This window comes from Nematolebias whitei, chromosome 15, assembly GCF_014905685.2.
Source record: "Nematolebias whitei isolate Nwh7 chromosome 15, NemWhi1, whole genome shotgun sequence".
In the NCBI taxonomy this organism is placed as follows: Eukaryota; Metazoa; Chordata; class Actinopteri; order Cyprinodontiformes; family Rivulidae; genus Nematolebias; species Nematolebias whitei.
The window spans coordinates 20,074,817-20,098,400 of NC_056512.1; the positions used below are offsets into that span (position 1 = coordinate 20,074,817).

At 41.1% G+C, this 23,584-nt stretch overlaps 1 protein-coding gene across 1 annotated transcript in view; it reads left to right on the plus strand.

The window, feature by feature from the left end:
• ntn1b (netrin 1b) overlaps positions 1 to 23,256 on the plus strand; it is a 77,339-nt gene extending 54,083 nt beyond the window's left edge. The window contains exons 4-6 of the mRNA XM_037688854.1: positions 5,731 to 5,784; positions 7,806 to 7,880; positions 22,818 to 23,256. Coding sequence (XP_037544782.1) covers positions 5,731 to 5,784; positions 7,806 to 7,880; positions 22,818 to 23,137 — 449 coding nt within the window. The 3' untranslated portion in view covers positions 23,138 to 23,256. The remainder of the gene's footprint in view (positions 1 to 5,730; positions 5,785 to 7,805; positions 7,881 to 22,817) is intronic.
• Positions 23,257 to 23,584: the final 328 nt, after the last annotated feature.

Genomic DNA, 23,584 nt, shown 5'->3' on the forward strand with positions numbered 1-23,584 from the left:
ACATGAAACAGATCAGCAGCAACATGAAACAGATCAGCAGCAACATGTAACAGATCAGCTGCAACATGTAACAGATCAGCAGCAACATGTGATTTTTTTCACAGTGATTATTCTAGTTAGAGATTCATGAGTCTAACAGCCTCAGGGTAGAAGCTGTTCCTCAGTCTAGTGGTTCTACACTTAATGCTCCTCAACCTCCTTCCTGAGGGGAGTGGGGCAAATAGTGTGTGTGCTGGGTGAGTGGGGTCCTTCATGATGCAGGTGGCCCTCTTCCTGCATCTGGAGGTGTAGATGAATTACTTACTTCTGTATATGTGTGTGGCTACATCTAGGTGTAAAATAGTCCCTTATTGCTATGTCAAAACCTGTTTGTGTGGCCACCCCTATTATTTAAGGAAACTATGCTGTCTAGTTTTTATATTGCTTAAAAGTGTACAGTAGTTTCCTCAAATGGCCACCATTGGCCACCCCCTGGCTCCGACATTGTGAAGGTTGGTGGATAAAATTGCCAGGCTCCGTCACTCTGTGCTGCTTGAGACCAGAGTTCCCAGCAACTCTGGAAATCAGGGAAAATTTGGAAAATGATTTTCACATTTTCCAGACAGGGGAAACAGGGAATTTGAAATCTAATCTGCTGATTAAAATATGATCTTTCTGAGATTTTGAGGTGTACATGTATCCTAGTATCTTTGAATCCATGTTCTGCATCTACAGTGTACACTACATATATCCTTACTGATTTACAGTAGCCATGGTGGTTGTTATATAATTTAATTAATTATTAGACTCTGCCCTCCACCAAACAAGCTAAGTTCTGAGCATTTTGTGTGACTGAAACATTTCTTAGAGTTTCAAGGTTTAATCGGGGGGAAAAAAAATCAGGGAATTTTGTTTTAATGAAATGCTGGGAACACTGTGGGACAAGCAAGAAAAAAAAACTACCTCTGTTTTTCTATTTCCAGAAATTATGAGCGATCAGACATTTCCCCAATCGTTCCTTACAAATTCTAGTTTACAATCTTTCATATCTAGGATAAAATATTAGGAGATTCTGTTACAGCTGTGGGCAGATGTATTAATACACTTAATGTAAATATTAACTGTAATTGTTTATTTGAACTTCTGTTTTCAAATTGAAATGCTATAAAATGATGTACAACTTGTTTGTTTCTGAAAAAACAGGAATCAGGTGCAAAAGTTTGAATGATGGATTTTCTGTTATGGTCAAAATTATACACAAAAGGTCAAATATATCCCCCCCCCCCCCCCACTAATGATTAATGATTCTTGGCTAGTTGCACATCAACCATGAGCTTTCTGTATCATCAACAAGCTCCTGGCATATTTCCTGCTGGATCTGCTCACTCAGGACAGAACAGATGCAACACTAACACTTGGAGTGAAACCACCCCCCACAGCATGATACTACCACCACAGGTTCAGTGTCCTTAGATTTAAAGGCCTCACTTTGGCTCTTCCAGACACTGTCATTGTGGCTAGAAACCTCAGTCTTTGTCTCGGCTGATCATCAAACTTTTCTCCAGAAGGCATTTGGCTTGTCCATGTGGGCAGCTGCAACTTCCAGTGAAGCATACAGGTGTCAGTCCCGGAGCAAGCATGGGCTTCTCTTAGTCTGATGTAAAAATGACCTCATTATGGTCGGTTACTGGTATTCCAGCAGTTTCCAGTTCATGGTAGACTTGAGCCTTGTGGTTCTTCCTGGGGGGTTTCCTGAACATCTGAACTAACTTTTGTTCTGGGATCTTCTCTGAGCCCTTTGGACTTTCACATTTGTTCTGAGAATTGGTCAATGCAGTTGGTGCTGTCAAACAAATCCTGTTTAAACCTGCAATCAGAAACTACCAGCTTAATAGTTAAGACATCCCAGCACCTTCAACAGCACTTGTATAAAGATTTAATGTATATTATTAAGCTTGCGTGTAAAGTTTTAACCCTGTTTGTATTAGAGAAAATCCACAGTAAGTTCAAATTTGTGCCCCCCAATACTGTATTTTCCGCTTTATAAGTCACAGTTTTTTGCATAATTTACATGCCCTGTGACTTATAGGCTGAAGTGACAAATTTATGGATTTTTTTCCCATATTTATAAACTAATTTTTGGCTGAGATATGACCGTTTTCATTCATTCTGACTGAAAAACAAGAGCAGTACCACTTTCAGCCACTTGACGGCAGCAGAGTAGTAGCAGCAGTAAGGCATGCTGTTGTATCATGTAATAGGTAAACGTGGCTATAATGACAAATTCAAAAAAGTTCAAGACAAAAACAGCTGGACTTTATTTATTATACTTTACTTTATACTTTATTGTTTTTCTCTTGAACTTTTTTGAATTTACCATGTCCTGGATGACTGAGAATCTTCACCAGCTATTAATGACACAATCAGCTTGCCATAGTCTCCTCACCTTGGTTCTGCTTGCTGCTTGGCCCGACCGTCAATCCAGCTACACCGCCCCGGCAGAATGCAGCTAATTTGACCATTAAAGTGCATTTATTAAGCAAACGTTAGATTGATACACACATTTACTATAATTTTGAGCAAACAAATCATTGTTTTTAAGTGTTAATCTTGGTAAATTTTTGTTAAAGTCCTCCCGTGCACGCTCCTGCGGCCACCATTTGGTAGCCCATCGATTTCTGGCACAACACCGGCCCACGTTTCCGGGTTGTCAGCGGTGACACGTAACAAATACGACGCGTCTGCGGTGACGCATAATAGATGCGCCATATACGGCGAAGCAACATATTTATGGATTTTTTTCCACTTTATTAGACAAATATGGACTGATACGACTTATAGGCAAAGCGACGTGTACGGTGGAAAATACGGTACTTGTTTGTAAAGATCATTTAAGTTGTATGTTGGATTATTTTATTTTTATTACACCTTGATTTAACCAGATAAAAACCCATTGAGATCAAGACCTCTTTCACAAGGGTGACCTGGCCAAGAACAGGCCGCAGCAGCACACGCCATAAAAAACAAAACAAGGAGCAAGATTATGAAGACTTCAGAAATATATAAAAATATAAAACATACAGTATAACAGTAAATGGCAATAATTATTTAAAACATTAACAATTTAAGATCTAAAACACAGGCACTGTTGACAAGATATCCTTTGTCGGTTTTTAAAAGTTTGCAAAAAGCACTCAAAGTAACAAGCTCTGTCAGTTTTAATTCATGTTGCAAGACGTTCCAAGCTGAGGGGGCAGACAAGCTCAAAGCTTTCTGTTCGCACACGAGGAACACGAAGATGCAAACAGTCCTTAGAGCGTAAGGCAGAACTACTGTCCATTCTTCGTCTAATGAGAAGAAAACAGTTCATGTAAATTGTTAAAAGCCCCCAAATAATTTGACCTTCACGCTCATGCCGACTGGACGTAACCTTCTGTGCAATGGACAGGTTCTGTGTGAATCCATGGCTCTCATTTTTCTTAGGTCGCTCTCCTATTTAAGTACCTATAAACTGAATTGATATCTGGCTATTTAAACCTGAGTCTGGATAAACAGACCATTGCTAACACAACCCTGTTTGCCTTCAACGCCTTTAACGGCCTGTCTCTCGATAAATCTCCCCAACTGAGTTTCAGGGAATGATGGTTGATGTGCTTGCTGGCTGTATCTACTGCCTGCAGACCCCAGGCTCCCTGTAATAAATCACAGAGCCTCACAGAAGCAGAGGTCGGTCACTTGTAGCTGCTTTAGCTGGGAGCATCAAGTAGCGGGCTGGCATGAGGCGATAAGATAGAGGGAATGTCTGAGAGGACATGTGTATGTTAGCAAGTGCCCTCTCGGTCAGGGGCTCCTGATCCTGATCAGTTCATTTGTGGAAACTGGTTTTGCTTGGTGGACAAAGAATCCGTGTGACATTTGGATCAGAATCTACGTAATAATCTGCTGGAACAGGATTCCTTTCATTGTTTGCCATTGTGTAGCGAAGGGAGGCAATTGGAAATACAGTAGTCCCTCGCTGCATCGCGGTTCTACTTTTGCGGACTTGCTCAAACGCGGTTTTTCAAAATAAGATTGGACAGGACACACTATTGGCTGATTGATGGATGAGCCGCAGGGGTGGCATGGATTGTATATTTAAAATATATATTTTTAATGATTTAGCACCTGCTGCACCTGTGTGCAGCCCACAAGTGCAGGGAGAAGCTCCGTCCTGCAGCATGTCACGATCTCCGCTCTCGGCCACCTGCCGCAATAGGCCACGCCCACTTGTCCTCTGCAATCACCCTGATCACCAGTTTCATTCCCAATCTCCCTCCTTCTGTGTAAAGAAACAAAGTATTCTGTTTAAATAAATCATTTAAATACTGTAATATTTTAAATAAACAATCCATGCAGCATGGATTGTTTATTTAAAATGTATTTTAAATTTATTTGTGTCAATTTCTGTTTTTCCAGAGAATTTCCACTTTTCTGCGTCTTTCAGCCTCATTGGGCACACTTGTGCTCTCTCCCCTGTCTTCTGGTTGTTTAGGTTTCATGCTGCAGTTTCAGCTAATTTTCAGCTATTTCTTGCTAATTTCAGCTTTTCATTAGCTAATTTTGTAATGTTTCTGTTCATTTCTGCTTATTTAAAACCAAATTCAGCAAATATTGTATGTGTTCTTTCTGCTTCCTCTGCTAACATGCTTGTTCTTCCATTTCGCTATAATTCAGCATGTATTTAGCTAATTTTAGATGTTTTTCAGCAAATTCTTCAGCAATAAGCATTCACACTGCATTTTCACAGGAAATGCAATTTCTTTAAAGTTTAAATCCTAAAAATGTCTATTTCTGCTCCGTGCTGCAGCAGCTTTGTGAAGGGTTAACCCTTTGCTGTCCAGATGCACTGATCGACTTTTGTCTTCCAACTTAAAATTCAAAGTATGTCACATAGTGAAATTGTCATAATCACAAAATACAAAAGTTTTAAAAGTTATTTTAAATTATTTTAGAACTTCTATGTCCAGTTGTTAAAGTGTAATTGATCAAGAAGTACATTTCTGCTCCGTTCGGCATCTGCTGCATGAAGGGTTAACCCTTTGCTGTCCTGCTGTGCTGCTCTTCTCTTGCACTACTATCCGTACTTCACGGTTCTTCACTTATTGCGGGTGGGGGTGGGGGGTGTAACCTAACACCCACAATAAACGAGGGACTACTGTACCCTCCATCTGTCCGTGCATGCTGTGAGCATGATAACTTGAATAATAAGTGAGGTACAAACTTTCATTTTAGTGTGTGGCTACATCTAGGCATAAGAAAGGTTCCTCTTGAAAACTGGGTTGCCATGTCAAAATTCACTACAGAAAAACACTAATCTCAAAAACTACAATCTGTCACTAATCAAACTCTTCAGCATTGGGGGACACTGGTGTACTACGTGTTTTCCTTGCAAGACAAAACAAGTGGTAAAAAAGTTGATGATTTATTTTTGTTTTGGGCAATATTAAATATTTTTGTGATATTTTAATTATATGAGTTTAACAAGTTCAGGATATTATCATAGTGTACCTGCAGCTTAGCAGAGTCAGGAAAGAGACGGACTTTAACGGAAAACCTACAGTGAGAAGTCGTCTGCATAACAGAAAGTTTTTTACAGTGCTCCGTGGTGAAATTCTGTTTCTACAGTGTAAAACTGTCCGTTCTTTTAAACTAAAAGCCTTTTTAATGCACCAGTACAGAATGCAATTGTTAATTTCCCTTTCTTTTATACAGAAATCCCCATTGCATCTCCAACATCTACTTATAACAGCTACGAGGAGCCATCCGGTGAGTAACCATGAGATTATTTTTACCAAGTCACTACAAAACCTATACTAATTTATGTACATTTATTTCTCATATACATTGATATTTTAGAGTAGTATCATCCTTGCACACTAAAATAAACAATTATTCTTATGTGTGTGTAATAGTGAGTGTTGTCCAAGCCCAGGCATGTTTTTTTCCACACTCCTAAACTCAACACGTGAGTGAGATCAGCCTGCCGCTGATGTAAACTCCAGTTATTTTGCCTGTGCTCCCAGTGGCCTCAGTGTCTGTATTCCCAGCCTGCCCTGCAGCCTCCCCAGAGTTCCAGCCATAATCTGATTACATGCTTCATTTGCACCAGTTTGTATTTCAATCAAGGCATGCTGTGCCAGCAGAGAAGCCCTGCAGGGCCGTGTCCCGACAAGAGTATCCATGTCGCCGTGCTGACTTTATGTGCTTAGATGGGCGTGATTTATTATCAATTTACAGTATAAATCTGTAAACTGGTTTTATTAGATGTTTTTTTATTTATTTTTTTATAAGATCTGACTATGATCCTGGTTTGTTTGAACAGACGGAGTCAACTGTGTCATCGATCAGTGTCTGAGGACTTTACCGAGCTTTGTTGCGAGTCTCACTTCCTGCTACAGTGACCCCAGGGGCGGTGAGGAGTTTAAATGTCTGTCAGAGACTCCAAACAGACACCACCCTCCAAATTAGTAGCACTGTGGTCCCCCAGGGGCTCAGCAGAATGAACGTGGTGCACAAAGAGGGGGGGCGTTTGTCCTCGCAGCGGGAGATCGGACCTTAATGAGAGCCGCTGGTGGAACAGGCTGCTGCAGCGACCGCGCTAAAGGCTGATGGGCGACGTCAGCTATCAAAGGGAAGCACGATGAAGGCCCCCAGGGGCCAGTGGGAGGTAAAGAACTCCCTTTCCCGTCCCCGTCTTTTCATTTACATGGAAATCAAGCATGCTCGATATGGACTCGTCAGATTCATTTACTTTAGGATTTCCTCTTCTCTTGTTTCCCCTCGCCGCCCCAGAAAGGAGCCGGGCATTCCGACAGACAGAAATGCTTCTCTACACACATGAATTCGATCCTCGTCTCACGTCCCAAAACCACTTTTTTCTTTTCCTCTTTTTCTTTTTTTTTTCCCTGGGGGGGGGGGGGGGGGGGGGCGTTTTTTTCTTTCTCCATCATTACCTAGGCAACCTCATTCACACAGAGTATAATGGGGAAGAAAGGGGAAGACTGGACGGAGGGCTGGAAGAAGTAATGAAGTTTGTCCATATTCAGGCAAGCTGAAAGGTCCCCCCCCCACCCCGTCTCTTTCCAAACTGCCCCCCCACACCACCCCAATCTCGTTTCTCTCCGCAGACTGCCAGGCCCACTTTCCCACCCCCACCACCCAGAAGAAAATAAAACGCACACTGCTTATTGCTCTGGGAGAGGCAGAGTGGGGGTGCACTTGGAGATGGTCTGCTTCCAATTTGTGTCAGTCGGTGAAAAGTGGGGGGAACGAATGATTTCAATTTTCAGTCTGGCCCCGGGTCTCACCTTCTTCTAATTGTAAAAGGTGCCTGGCTCAGTGACAGCACGACACAAAGCCCTTCAGCAGACAAACACAGGTACAACTCCACGACCCGTGTTCAACCGATAGCCGTGACTTCTCAGAGCAATTATTGTCTCACAGCGTGTCGCTTATAGGGGCACTAATTTGTAGACGGTTCAATTTTCCCCTCCGCGACCTTCTCTTTTGGAGGGGTGACCTCAGTCGTTCGCACAATACATGCCAGGACACTGACGATGGAGCAGGCTGAATAAAAAAACCACGGGAGGCGTAAAGAAGGAGCATGCTGACAGACACCGGAGGACCTGTGTTGGCTTTAATCTGTTTCACAGCTGCACTTTGATGGCATCTGTAGGACCTGCAGGCGTAAACAGCGTGGCGCACGCTGATTTAGTTGATGTTTTGTAAGCTGCATGATGAGCCTCACTAACTTCTGGGTGTTTTCTCTGCTTCTTTTAAATCCTCAGATTGTGACTCTCACTGTAAAGCCTCCAAAGGGAAAATGAAGATCACCATGAAGAAGTACTGTAAAAAAGACTACGGTGAGTGACGAGGTCCAGTAGATTCAGATCCCAACAGTGATCAGTCCAAATCCTGCAGCTGATGTTCTTATTGTGGCAGTGCTTGAAGTGGGCAGGTACTCACCAGTATGCAGTGACGTACTTAGCATCACTTCTTTTCAGTGCAGTGTCACAAACTGTAAGCTATGACCCATTAACCACTGGACATTGGTACAAGGTACATGAATGACAGCTCATCATTGGTTGAAGGCAGCAAGTTGTGATCCATTCTACAGTTCTTTTGATTGGTTCGGTTTTATTGGGTCAGGCAACACAGACAATCTCCATAATTATTACAAATAGCGTATGGTCCCTAGGTAAAACTAATCCCGTGTGAACAGTGCTTATGATGGAAGAAACAGACTGGGATGGGAGGGGCAGTAGGTGTTGTGTCAAAGAAGGTACCAAGACCAGAAAAGCAACAGCTGGGTGTGTCACTACCAGGTGTTTAAAAAAAAGAAGAGGAAAACGACCAAAAATAGTGATCGTTTCAGAGTCACAATAATCCTTTAAATTTGAACTAGACATGGAAAAAAAAAAAAAATCATAGCTAATATTTTATGTAGTGAACACACTTTAATCATTCGTATCAAAATAAATCAAGATTAGTGATGTTGAAGTTTCATTGAGCTTTAATTCTATTTTACAGCTAAAACATGACACATCAATTAATTCAAAGAATTAGAAATAATCAAAAAAACGACCTGTTAGCTCGTTAGTCCAAATTAAATCATAACTATTTCTTCAAAATGAGGTCATTCAGAGAGCTATCTACAACAGGTAAGATTAATTTTTATAACATTTGCATAGTACTTCAAAAGATGTGACCTATCTTTTTTAGGTTTTAAGTTTTAGGATTTTGCAACAAGCTTCCGAATTATGGAAGTTTTTTTTTTTTTTTTTGTATGTATTGTGACCCAGTTAAGTATTTTTAAAAAAATTATTTAAAATTTAGCAAAATTTCATACACACATGCATAGTCACCAAACCGTGTCCCATACACTTTTCATTACACCAGTTCTAAGCTGAATGTCACTGTCGTGGGAAAAAAAAGGGATTCCCAAAACAACCAGGTGTAGACGTCGTCAGATTTATTACAAAGTTTTGGAGAACAGCCAGCAATCACAGAATATCAATACACTTATCAATGCTTTCACTTGTCTGAGGCTCTGACCCGTTCTGACTTCCTGAACAGAAAAAAAATCAGTTTTGTAGAAAACATCCAGCTGCCAACCCCTCCTCGCCCTGTCCAGCTGTTTCAGAAACCAGCTGCAGTTAGAAGCGGGAGGAAATCTGGGAGCCGGACAGCTCCCAAGGCATCTGGAACTGTGCTACTATAATCATGTCAATCACCTTGAGGATAATAGAATTATCTTTTATTGTCCCTTTACTGACCGGTCACATGAAGACTGATTATTACATAGAGTAAGGATCATGGAACATTTTAATATCATACTAAACAACAGAGCCAATTTCGTCTTTGTATGGGAACATGCAATGATGACAACACGTAGCACTTCATTATTATTATTATTATTATTATTATTATTATTAAAAGAGCAGTGCATAAAATACATAAAAAATTATGGAGCATGGTGAGTGCAAATAATACACTTTCCCTTGACAGTCACAAATCAGGGTTAAAGTTTATATATATTGGGCAGAACGATGGTTTAGTACTTACCCTTAGCAAAAAGTGGTTTATTTAAGTGTACTACAAGTATACTTATTTTACACTAAAAATGAGGAAGTGTACTTGAAGTTTACTTTTATAAACTTTATTTGATTTACTTAAAAATAGTATAAAAATGTCCCAATTTAGTCCAAACAAGTATTAAATCTGTATACTTCTAGTACACTACAAGTATGGTGTGTAGTACACTTGACGCACTTATAATTTACTTAAAGTATATTTGCAAAAATAAACTTCAAATGGACTACTTTTTGTTAAGGGTACTACTGTTACCTCACAGCAGGAAGGTTGTGGGTTCAATCCCCAGTTTGGACCTGGGATCTTTCTGGGTGGAGTTTGCATGTTCTTGTGTTTGCATAAGTTTTCTCTGGGTACTCTGGTTTCCTTCCACAACCCAAAAACGTGCATGTTAGACTGATTTCAAACCCAAGCCTTCCTTGTAAAAATGTTCTGTGATATTATGGGGGTTTCCAGGTGAAATAAAGGTGAATAAATAAAATAAATAAATAAAAATACAAGGTATTTGCTTGTCTGAGACATGGCTGTAGATAGCAGTATAATAGCGATGTGTTACTCTTGTTCAATATGTTGTATTCATCAGATATTATCTGATTACACAATCAAAAAACAAGTCACCATTGCTGCCAAGAGTTGACCTTACTTGTTAATAGTCATGTAGATTAGATAATTTAACACAAGCCGCCCAAGAGTTTTTAAACTCAAAACACAAATTGTTTCATTGCAATACGTAAATCATGAACTCGGAGGGAGAAATTAAAAGTTTCAGTGTTTTTGCCCAACAGTGAAGTGGGGAAAGGGATAATGAAATGTTACTGAAGTGGGGGAATTTGTGAGTTGATCCAATCAGTGGATTTTGCTCCAATTGATAGACTCCAGATGAATTTTCTCTGTTTTTCCGTGTTTATTTTAAGATTCAAAGGCTGTATACGTGTTCCTCTTACAGAGTACAGAGTAATGACTGTTTAAACTTACATTTGAGGAAAAAGGCTGAATTGATTACATTCTGTTGGTTCATCTGACCGGAGCTAACATATCTGTGTTTCAATGTGGATAAAATTATGGTCAATCTGCACCCTTATAAACGCAGTGGAATTTGTAAAAAAAAAAAAAAAAAAAAAAAACATTAAAATGACGTGCTAGAATTCAAATATGTCTTGACCCAGTCCAGTCTGCCTGAGGGTTGTGGAAATACTTTCAGGTGTTTCACAGCAACTCTGATAAGAGCAGCCAAAACACACAGCGAACGTATCGCTATCATAGGGAACTCAAGCAGCAGCTGAAACGCATCAAATGATGCACGTGTCAGGTAGATAAATATCATGTTGTTGTGTTTTGAAAAGATATGTAGAAACTTTGATACGCCGTTCTGCACACACTTAAAAAACCCAGCAGCTGGCAAGATGGAGGCAGTTTGATGTTTATGTGAGTAATAATACTGGACCGCTGTGTCAAACAGAAAGAAATACAGGATGCAGGGATAAAACCCAGACAAAATCAAATATATACAGTTTTCACTCCCATACTGCACAGCTCCGAGGTCAAACACATGGAAAATCCATTCTGCTGTTTGGGTTTTAACTAGAAGATTTCTGGGGAAATTTCAAAAGGCGCCACTGTAGCTACTGCCTGCTGTTCCAACGCACATCAACTTTCTTCTATAAAGTCTAATAATTATAATAATTTGGGACATACCTCTTAAAAAAAAATTTAAGCCAAAGCCAGGCTCTTGCTTTGAAGCACATTTATGAGATTTCTTAAGAAACTCGCGTGTAAAGATTGAAAACCACTAAAACCGTTAGTTTAAACGCGTGGTTCCCAAGGTTGAGGTCGAACCTCATTTTAGGTTTTGAAATACCATGTGAGGTTATTTCACAAGCGGGAGAGGCCTGAGGACATCTATGGAATGAAATTTGATTTTTTTAATCAGCATATGTAGCCTTAACTGTTACAGAGACATCAAAACGGCTAATAAAGTTTATTATCCAATGAGGCTTTTTAGTAACGTTTGTTGATTTATGCAATAGTTGTGGTCATAATTTGCAGCTTTAATTTTGTGGGTCAAAAGTAAAAAGTTGGGAACAACTGATTTAAACTATTACACACACACAAAAATATATATATATATATATATATATATATTTAAAATCAGGGCTCAATTTGTAATTTGTAAACCACCGAACGATGCTGGAACGCAAATAGTGGGTGGACCGGGTTGGTGGGGTCTGGGGGTCCTCCCCCAGAGAATTTTGAATAGAGTAGGTGCCATTTCCTGCATTCTGGTGTATTTTGCAAATGTTTATTACAGTAGATTAACATGAAACAAAAGATGTAAACTGTTATTGAAATGACTGCAAAGCTTTGTAATCCAACACCGCTGCAGCTCTGCAGGTAAGGGGCGTTCACTTCAGGACAAATTGAGGTCGCTGATTGGTCAGTTGCTGACTGCCTTGATTGATTGACAGGTGGCGCGACTCATGCAAAAAAAATATATATATATCATAGATTTTACTGGCCCCTGTCGTCATTTATTCCATATTTATTAAATATTTATTCTATATTTTGGTGAATCTAAGGTTTGAGAACTGTTTCCTTACAAAATCCAAGTGATGGTTTCTTTATTTTTCAGAGGTGCCAAGTTAAAATTTCGGGGGCTAAAATCACCACTGAAGCCAGTTCATATTTGTAATTTACTTTAAAACGCTCTATGTGTGATTTATAAGTGTATTAAGTGCAGGATCATTTCTTATCTACTAGTGGTTTAGTATATCCCACACCGTGGTCAGGTGCGCCTCGTCCTCCTCCCTGCTCTGCACCGTGGGACAACAAGCGCTGCTCTAAGTTTTTGGCCACACTTTGAAAAAACTGCCTAATATTTAGTGATTTGTCACTAAATGGCTTAGAAAAGAGTTGCTCTCAATCCTCCTGCTCGTTTCAGAAAAGCGTCCTGGTCGCTCCGACATCACTTCAAATACTCCGACTGCACAACAAACAGCTTTATGAGGCGAGATCGTCTCTTTGTTGCAGTTCAGAGAACTCCTGCAGAGATTCACACATCAGATTGTTCACAAAAGCACAGGAGCTTACTCATAGTGAAAAACGTTTAATTATATTTTTGTGTTTTTTTAATAAAATTGCCCATGACTTTGAACTTTTAGGGGCGGAGATTTTTTAAGACTGGAAATGCGAAGTGACAGCTCTGATGTGATATTAGGAAGCTTATGTTTAAAATTAGTTTTTGTGTCATTCTTTTCAATTTACATATCCAGTATAGGGTTTATTTGTTCAAGGCAGTCAAATTTGTTCATAAATTTATTATTAGTAAGCGTGAGAGTTATTGGGTTCACATTTACAGGAATGCACCCTGTCAGTATAAGAGAGTTCCTGGATCTTGCAGGATCCAGCACAAATCAAAAGAAGTATTAAAGCTGCAACTAATACTTCGTTAGGATTCATTCATTCAGCCTTTATTAATACAGGTTAATCCCATTGAGCCTCGGAGACTCATTTACAAGAGAGACCTGGTGTATTGTGTACACCATAGGTGTATGGTTACTAGGGGTGTAACGGTACGCTAAAATCACATTTCGGTTCAGTTTCAAGGAGGGCTCGGTTCGGTTCATTTTCGGTACAAAAAGGCCAAAATAAAGACGTTTATTTTGACAATATGCCAAGTAAACAATACGTCTGTATAAAAAGAAATAAAAGCGATCCATTTGGTTGATATTTTAAGTAAATGGCAGTCTTTACAATAAATAAACTATACTAACAATAATAAAAATCTAAATAAATACAGTAACTGTCAGAACCAGAACAATAAGCAGCAACAGACTGTTTACAATCTAACTAATCAATTTTTATGTTTTTGGCCAAAAAGACCAACTTGTCCACATTTTCTGCCAAAAATTGCAGTGACAATATCTCCAGCGGTGGAGAAAACCTGCTCACAAGCAACAGATGAAGCAGGAATAGAGTGTGGCTGTATTTGTCCTCAGTGGGTATGTTTACATGGACATAAGTAACCGGATCAAATGGCCGGTCGGAATAAAAGTGAGTCATGTAAACACTCCGTTCAGGTTATTTTTTGTGTATTCGGCGCGATCCGTTATAATTTCTGATCAGAACGAAACGGGTGGTTTACGCCGATCCGAAACCCGATCGGTGCGCATGTAAACGCTTGATCTGTTCGTTTTTATCTGATGGTGAAAAACTGACCTGACTGCGCATGTGCGACTTTGCCATTTCCACCTGGCTAACGCTAATAATATTAGCATGTCAGGGAAGCAAAACTGGTTGGTGAGCGACACAACATTTCTACTAGAAACTTTTAAAGAGCTCAAAATGATTTCTATTACCCGTAGCTCAGTCAGGGAGTGCAATAACGTCTCCACCATCATTAAAACCTGTCGCGGGTCCATTTTGGGTGCTCAGGTTTGTTTACGTTTACCCGGAAGTAGAACTTCTTCTTCGGTGGTTTTTTTAAGGAGAGTTTACCACACCGCATGTCAGTACTGCTGTTCAGAACAAAGCCCGCTGCATGTAAACGCTCATCATGAACAGATTGTGCCCATGTAAACAACACATTTGAATTATTCAAACAGAACACATTTCAATCCGGTCAAAGAATTCTGCGCATGTAAACATAGCTATTGTCTTTCCACCAAAGAAGAGAGTCAGCTTCAAGGGAAGGGCGCCCTGAATCTCTGTACTCGCAACCTTTTCTTGGACCTGCTCCAAAAGGGACTTGCTAGTTCCCACCTGTCCCTGGAAAAGTTCAGAGTTCAGTGTAGCTGCAGGTGATGATTTTCCTGAAGATGAAGAAGACTCAGCTGCTATCTCTATGACATCCTCAGACTGCAAAACCACACAAAGAGGTAAAAAAAAATAATAAGATGATAATTTTAAATTAAAAAAGTTAATTAGATAATAATAATAACTTTACCTCTTCTTGCACGGTCATCATTTCTGTTATGAGGTGGTTGAATGTCTCGGTCATCATCAGGGCAGGGCTTTAATCTGGGCTCCATGGCTTGTTGATGATCAGTTTTAGCTTTTTCATAAAATGCTGCTACAACTTTTTAGATGAAGTGTTGACGTGATGGGATGTCGTAGGCAGCAGGGCTTAAGAACTTTAATCACAAGCTTAAAGCCGACACATCAACAACATTCGGCCGTAGATCCAGAGCTTTAAAAACTCCTACAGCTTGTGTTATTGCTCTGGACCGATCTGAATTACTTGATAAAGGTTGTTTAAATGCTGCTGTTATCGCTTTTTGCTCCAAGCTGCTTTTCTTGCTTGAAGAAGAGACGTTCACGTTCGTATGATGTCGTTTCAAGAGCGTTAACAAGTTCGACGTGTTGCTGCTGCAGATCCAATCTCCGTGGAACAACGTCGACACACAGCTTTGGATTTGTCCACTTGTCTTTTAACAAGAAAGACATAATGTTCCCAAACAGGCGACCACAACGAGAAGCTAATGCTAATGCTGCGCGTGCTACAAGACTGCAACAATTAATAGCGCCGTGCTGAAACACGCTTAGGAACTTTAGTTCCGCTGCACATAATCTCTCACTAATAAAATTTAATGAGTGAAAAAATAACCAAAACGGTATGCACGTGGACCAAACCGAAACGGTTCAATACACCCGCGTGTACCGTTACACCACTAATGGTTACCATCACCATGGTAACCATACACCTTTGTCTCTCACTCCCTGACAACACTCTTACAAACAGATGGACAGAAACGCTGAGCAGAAATGAACCCTCAATGAAAAAGTGACGGGCGGCACGGTGGCTCAGATGGTAGAGCTGCTGCCTCTCAGTAAGGTCACTGGAGTGAATGGTTGTTTGTTTCTTTGTGTCCTTGTGATGGACTGGAGACCTGTCCAGGGTGTCCCCCGCCTCTCGCACAGTGACTGCTGGATATGGGCACCAGTGACCCCCGTGACCTGAAAAGGAAGACGCGGGTAAAGAGGATGGATGGATGGATGGATGGATGGATGGAGTGACTGTGAGAATAATAGTCTGTGGTTAAATCATGACACATCATATGATGGTTTTAGTTTCCACTTTGTTTAATGTTGGAGATGTGATGTTATAAAGACCTTTCGCTCCCAGTGTTTGATTAAACCTGTTGACTTCCATTAAAGTCAATGAGAGTTTGGATGTGTGCTGTCTCCATGCTGGGGGGGGGGGGGGTGAATTAAGAGAAAACCACAAGTCGGTTAGTGGTGGCAGACACACTGGGTGGAAGACGACAAAAATTCTGATAGTGTTTAAGAAGCGTAACATTTATGGAAGTACAAAAAGCTGGTTACACTAAATGTGTGTGACATCACTACCACGTGGGAAAAAAAATGTTAAAGCTTCCTTATTTATAAAGCATAAACTGGAACACTGAAAATAGTCAAAGACGTCAAATTATCAGTTCAGTCATGTAAAGGCCAACTGTTTGTGACATGTTTAAACTTTAAATTTTTTTTTATTTTTTATTTGGAGTATGTCTGAGCTGTAGAGTTCAGAACGAGGCAGATGTTTTTACACATTTGATCAGATCCTATTGCCATACACAATCTAGATTATTTACTTATGGTAAATCTCATCTACACCACACAATATACCGTCTCTTTAAGCCATGCCCCAACATTCCCGATTCAGAAGCATGCTTTCAAAACAAAGGGAAATTAGCAAATCAAAAAATGTGACTGAAACAGAAGAATAATAACTAATTACAGTAAAAAAGGTACTTCTGTGCTTTAACGGCTTCAAATACTAATCACAATAAATTTCACAGTTCACTTTGTTTTTTTACTGAATCCAAATGAGAAGAAGCATCGACCTTTCAGGCACAGCCGCCGCGCCTTGCTTATCGCATCTACAAAAACAACAATAAAACATCAATTTTCTATTGAAACGGTTTTAAATGGTATGTGTGTTGTGTTAGTCAAAGCAGTGCCAGCAGTAGCTTTTGGAATATGTGACGAGCGTATCGGTGATCCGAAGTTAAATGGACCGGTAATGTAATTTTGTGCATGAGCTGCGTGTAGTGAAGGTTCGTTCCCCCCAGCTCTGCTGATGTAGATCTCATTCTGAACCGTCACGTGTTGCGTGCCAACTCATTATATCAGCAAAGCTTCATCAGTACACGGAGAAGCAGCTTTGGGTTGTTTAAATGTTATCCAGCTGAAAAGGAGCCAGCTGTGTTTTGGTTGCAGTGGAGTCAAAGGTAATTCAGGCCATTTGTTGCATTTGGCTATGAAACCGTGTGCAGTCATTCTTCTTATTTCCATGGACTTAAATCTTAATCATCAGAGCTGGGACCAGCAGCGCAGCTATAAATCAGTCAGGGATGATTCAAGCAAAGCGTGCGCTGGCTGTTGGGTTTCTCTAAAGTTCCTGTAAAACCTCTGGAAGTTGATGGTTTTAGCCGAGGCGGTGCGGCAGACATCAATGCTCGGCCCACATTCCCTTCTTCATGGTCTAATTCGTTTCTCAGGCCTGTCGCCTCGCTTTTGTGGATCTCCAGGGTCTCCTCTGTTCTTCTGGGGGCTGCACCCACCTCCCCACCCCCCTCCAAGTGTGAGTGGTGATGCAGGCCCCCGGGGGTCACGGGAAGGGGCCCTCTGTTTAAACACAGTTGTGCACTCCGCCGGCACCGAGAATTCCTCGGGGCACAAACAGGTGGTAAATTAAGCAGACGGTGACGGATCTCCACACCCCCCCCATCCCCCCAAGAAAGAGAAATATGTTTTGTTTGTTCAATTTTTGTTTTTCATCACCGCCGTAGCTACGGCGACGGAGGACACAAAGGGATTATATTCTCGCCTGACACCCTCCTCAGCACACATGTACCCTCCCTCTGCCTGCCAAGAGGAGGACAATGAATCAAAAGGGCCGCGTGTTTACCGACACTCCGGGATGGGGCTCAAAGGCAGGGCCTCCCGGCCCCCCAGACCACCCCTCTGCACTCGCCCAAATCCAACAGGTCCCTGATCATTCACTCGGCTGATAACCAGACGGGACAGGGCCTTCTGCGCGGTAATTAGGCGAGCTCTAATTTCATTAGCTCCCTGCCTGTTGGTGGCAGGCGGTGTCAAGCCGCCGCACTCCCAAAGAAGATCCGCTCGGTGGGAAGTTTGGCTGCGAGGGAGGCTCGGTCAGCAGCTTTTTGTTCGAGTGCAACATCCTCCCGCACTTCCTCTCACCCAAACACTGCGCTCCTTTTTTTCCTACTGGTATCCATTTAACCTAAACCCAGTGGCACAAGGTGTGTGTGTGTGGATTTGTGTGTGCTTTAATACGAGGCACAGACTGAAAACACACTTGAGAGAGAAAGCAGGAGACGCAGCCCCTGACAGAGAGGCTGTGTCCTCGGGGGCGGCAGCAGCCTGGGGGAGCAGAGCCCCGGCTCTGCTGGATTCTCACGCTGCAAAGTTGGATGGAGCTCTGGGAGCAGAGCCCCAGGACAGCTCATGAGGTCGGAAACACATCCCGATTCTCCAGGAGCTTTCTCTGTGGCTGTGAAGACAAATAGTGGCCCCTGCTTTCCACCCCCTTCCCCATCGCGCACCCTTTATGTGTCAGGATGAAGGAGAGGCCTGCAGTGAATGGCCGGGCTGTGAGAGCGCGCTCTGCTCAGCTCAACAAACCTTCTTTCTTCTGACATTGTGTGCAATTTGCTCACACCATGCATCCACACACACACTTTAACACCCCGCTACTCCGGTCCTCTTCATTTTTGGCCGTGTCAGGAAACAACTGATAAAGACTGAGAATGATCACAGTACAAAGTTGAAGAAAAGACTAGCTTACTTTCAAATAAAAAAGGGAGAAAATGTTAATTTTTCTTGTTTTATTATTAATACATGAGCTTGTTGCCAACTTCAGATCATTTATTGTACAATTGGAAGAAAATTAATTATGGTGTTAGTGTATAATAATAAATAAGAAAGTGCTATGTGATGTCATCATTGTATGTTCCCATACAAAGATGAAACTGGCTCTCTGCATTTAACCCATCGCACCTGGGATACACCCAGGTGGAGCAGTGGGCAGCTATGAGGTCAAGGTCGAGAGCTTCAGATCTTTTTGCAAGATTTCCAGGAAACAGGAGCAGAGTAGGAGAAGGCCCTTTTGTCTAGTTCAGTCCTCACTGAGGGAACACTGCAGGTAATAATGTCCTGAGAGCGCACGCTGTAGCTGCACTCACACAGAGACATGTAGGAGGAGATGTATGAAGGCAACAGACCAAGAAGTGATTTAAAGATGAAAATGTACCAGTGGGAGAGTCTGCGTGAAGTTAATGATGTCCAGTTAACCAGTGAATACTGGGTGCAGTGGTGGGTATGATAATCACAGCCAGTTATGAATCTTAGTGCACCATGATAGACAGCATCCAACATCTGCAGGGTTCTTGTAGGAGCGTTCATGTAAATAATATCTCCGTAGTCAATGGAGGGAAGGAAAGTCACAGATACAAGGTGTTTCCTAACATTCAGAGTTAGACAGGATCTGTTTCTGAAAAAGAAACTCAGTTTAACTTTAAGTTTCTTTACCAGGTTTTCCACGTGGAGCTTAAAAGAGAGATGCGAGTCGACCAAGATACCCAAATATTTGTAGGAATTGACTAAATCAATAGGAACACAATTCAAGGATAAAATCAAAGGAAGAACAGCTGGGACCGTCATCCTGTTTGAAAAAAAGCATGTTGTGTATACGTTGTAGACAAAATTTGAATAAAACAATACAGCAAAGGGGTTTTGGTAAAACAAGTGTTTTGTAGTGGACAGACTTCACAGTAGACACGTCATTGAAAGTTTAAAAAAGGTTGCAGAAAGTTGGAGACTGAACTGGCATTTTGATGTCTCTAACAGTTCAACTGCAGTGTAAGCATCATGATTTTTGGAAGTTTTACCCTGAACGTTTAGGTTTGAGTGCCATAATGTCACTAAGTTGGTGCCAGCAGTTCTTCCTCGTATCTCATCCATGCATGGTGTTCATATTGAGTTTGTGGACTCTTACAAATACTTGAGAAATTTAATTGATGCACATCTCTCTTTTAAGCCTCATGATGAAAACTTGTTAAAGAAACTGAAATTGAAACTGGGTTTCTTTTCCAGAAATAGATCTTGTCTAACTGTGAAATTCTGAATGGCAGGAAACGCCTTGTAGCTGCAACTTTCCTACCAACTATTGATTACAGTGACATTATTTACATGAACACTCCTACAAGAACCCTGCAGATGTTGGATGCTGTCTATCATGGTGCACTAAGATTCATAACTGGCTGTGATTATCGTACCCACCACTGCACACTGTATTCACTGGTTAACTGGACACTTCTCCTCCAACATGTCACATTATCATTGCAGTTACAGCGTGCGCTCTCAGGCCTTCATTACCTGCAGCATCCTTTTAGTGTGGACTGAACTTGGCAAAAAGTCCTTTTCTTAATCTGCTCCTTTAACCTGGAACACCTTACAACAAGAACTGAAGGTGTCCACTTTGATTTATTTAAGAGATTTTAAGCATTTGATAAGGTCATTAGAGCAATCAAAGCAAATATGTTCTTGTTTTTAGTATTTAACCTTGTTTTATGTGGCACTTCGATTTTATTGTTTTTATAACACAACTTTTTATTTCAATTGCTTTTTATTGTTTATCGTTGTCTGTATTCTATACATTGTCTGTCTAAAGCAGGTCTCTCTTGAAAACGAGTCCTCGTGACTCAGTGAGACTAACCTGTATAAATAAAGGTTTTTAAAAAAATGTTTAATTTTTCAGTTAAAATTCTCAAAACCTTTGTAAGCCAACAGTTTACTCCTAAGAAATTTATATTTCTTGTACATGTTATTCGCCGAATCACAGGCATTTTTGTCTTCTTTTACCCAGTGTGTCTCTCGTATGTTTTCCTTTTAAATCCCTCCCGAGCGCAGAGCGTGTACATCCACACACTCACTGACTTCATCGTATACAAGCCCTGAATAATATTTTCAAAACTACAAGTGAAGGATCTGTAAAATCTTTCCAACCTCAAACATAAAATATGCAGGTTTTAAGGTATTGGACTTTTTTCAACAACACTTCTCACTTTTGTCTTATTTTTCCTTTGAGGCATATTTTCTCATCTGCATTTTTGTCTGTCTGATAAGTTAAGAAAAGAGAAGCAATTGTTGTTACCATGGTGACCCTAATGAACCACAAGCAGCAGCTTTAAATTTATTTTGACCTTGTTTTCATTACACGTTCTATTCAGTTTACGCACCAATATGTCAGTTGTTTATCTTCTTAAATTACTAGAAAACAAGTCCTAACTCTACATTTGGGCTTTGTAGAATAAAGGTGATATATGTTGGAATTTCTAGCGGTAGCTAGCTTTTGAAATATTTTCAGAAATTAAGTTTGTTCCTTCCTGCATGTCAGACCTGTATTAAAATTAACAAAGTAATGAAAGTGATAGGAACAGATTTGTTAGGTGTTGAGTCTAATGCAGTCCTCTTATGACTAACCTGATTCCCACAGTTTTAAGTCAACCCTACCACTTAAGCGATAATTGCACATTCCTAGCTGAACTAAAGCACTTCACTTCAAGCACAGATTAGCTGTGGTGCAGCTGAGCTGTTTGCCTCTTGTTCCAATCACAGCGACACAGTAATAGCTGTTTTGTCGAGCAGAGAATCTGTGCAGGGGAGCTTCTCGTGGGGGGGAGCTTTACTCATTTCCTGGTATGAAAATATCTGCCACAAGCAGATCCCAATAGTTACCAGGCTCGATGTAATTTGGCCCGCAGTGTTCTGATGTTCAGACTGCAGTTTCACACCTGACAGAACATTTGGAAATAATTTAGTTTCAGATGCTGTAATGGAATTAGATGTGGCATTTGTCTGCAAAAAAAATAAATGAGAAAAACCCCAAATATTCATCTCGCCCACCTTTGACCGAGCCGGGTCACCCGTTAGTGACACGAGCTTTTAGATGTTCCACATCAGAAACCCATTGTGTTTCCACAGGCAGGCAGGGAGCGCTATGGAAACAGTTGCACGCCGGGGAGAATTTTCACAACAAGGAGAGGTCAGAGGTCAGAGATCAAGGGAGGGGCCGTGGACATGCTGCAGGTCTTTGAGTCATCATTGAACAAGTTTTTATTGTCCCCCATCGTGGAGCGAAGAAGGGGAATGGGAAACTCCCTCCAACAGTGCAAGCTGTGAACAAAACTTGGAAAATAAATGGTGTGTGGCTACATCGAGGTGTAAAAAAAAAAAAAGGTTACTATCAAAAACTGGGCTGCCACATCAAAATCCAAGATGGCCACTGCCATATGTATATAAACTGGCCACCCCGATCATTTGAGGAAACTATGGTTTCTAGTTTTTATATTGCCTAAAGGTCGTTTTCTCAAATGATTGGAGTGGCTGAAGATTATTCAGTGGTGGCGTTGCCAGGATCCCTCACTCTGCTCTGTACTCTGTTCTTGTACACATTGTACAGTAACTCGTATCCACTTGATCTACTTGCATTCCCTGTTCAATTCCAGTCCAAAAACAACAACGCTCATCTCCAAAACTATAAACATTCATTATTCAAATCCTTCAGCGACGGGGGACATCAGCGTACTGCTTGTTCAGTGTTGGACAAAGGGCATGGAGTATGTATGGGGCACATAACGAAGACAGAACTGGTAAAATACCTCATACCTTTGAGGTATGCATAATATATCTACCTTTCAGGTATTTACCTGGTAATTGCAAGATACAAACCTGATACATATTAGGCTGTTATTAAATACAGCACTTGGTACGTACTGTGTACTAAAAGGTACATACTGTACCCTATACTGCTATACTATAGAGTATTTACGAGATACGTATTGGGCTGTTACGGATGGTTACCTAACATGGTTTGCCTAAAACTGTTGATGCTTCTTGAGTGTTTTTTCTGAGTGGTGTTGTTTCAACAAGAATGTGATTAGCATATTTATTTTTCATTTTTATGTTTATTAAATATTTTTTGAAAATTTAAGCAAATTAGGTTCATTCATTACAGAAGTTTGTGAGGTAAGGAAAAAATGTGCATCAGTTTTTATTTATTTTAGCTTTAAATGTAGAGCCTCTCAAAAGCAAAACTGTATCTATAACTGGTAAGTGGAGTTAGAATTTAATGTTTTTTAACTAAAGTACAACTTGGCCTTTGTTTTTTCTTCCTTCAGCTGTCCAAGTGCACGTTCTTAAAGGAGACAAGGCCGGCGAATGGTGGAAGTTCACCGTCAACATCATCTCCGTGTACAAACAAGGGGAGCATCGCATCCGCCGTGGAGACCAGCTGCTGTGGGTGCGCGCCAAAGACGTGGCCTGCAAATGTCCCAAGATCAAGCCTGGGAGGAAGTACCTGCTCCTGGGTACAGACGACGACTCTCCCGGACAGAGCGGGGTCGTCGCCGACAAGGGAAGCCTGCTCATCCCTTGGAAGGACCTGTGGGGTCGTCGGCTGAGGAAGTTTCAACAGCGCGGCAAGAGGGGGAAGTGCTAAAAGTGTGCGGGAGTTGAGAGGAAAGGTGAAATTGAGACACCTCTACGTGGATTAGGACGAGGAAGAGGAAATAATGGGTGTAAAAGTGAACTGAAAGAAGTCAAACTAAAGGGACGCAAGTGAAGAGTAGAAGAAATGAGGAAATGACCGAGTGCTGCTGCTCTGAGCTGGAGAAAAGAGAATAGTCTTTTTAGAAACTTTTGTGAAGGAGCTCATTCTACAGTCGTTCTTTGTGTTTTTCAAGGTGTGTTTTATTGTGTAATTGCAGAGTTTGCACCTAATTTTCCAGATATGACTCATCCATGTTACCCACGATGCTGTATATTCTCACAGTCCTACGCTTAGCCGCCGCACGTCGTTTTCATCATCTTTGTCAGCCTCGTGCGTCTTCACAGCGTCCGTTTTTAGGCCGTTCAGAGATGACCTGCGGCGCTGAGGGACTGTACT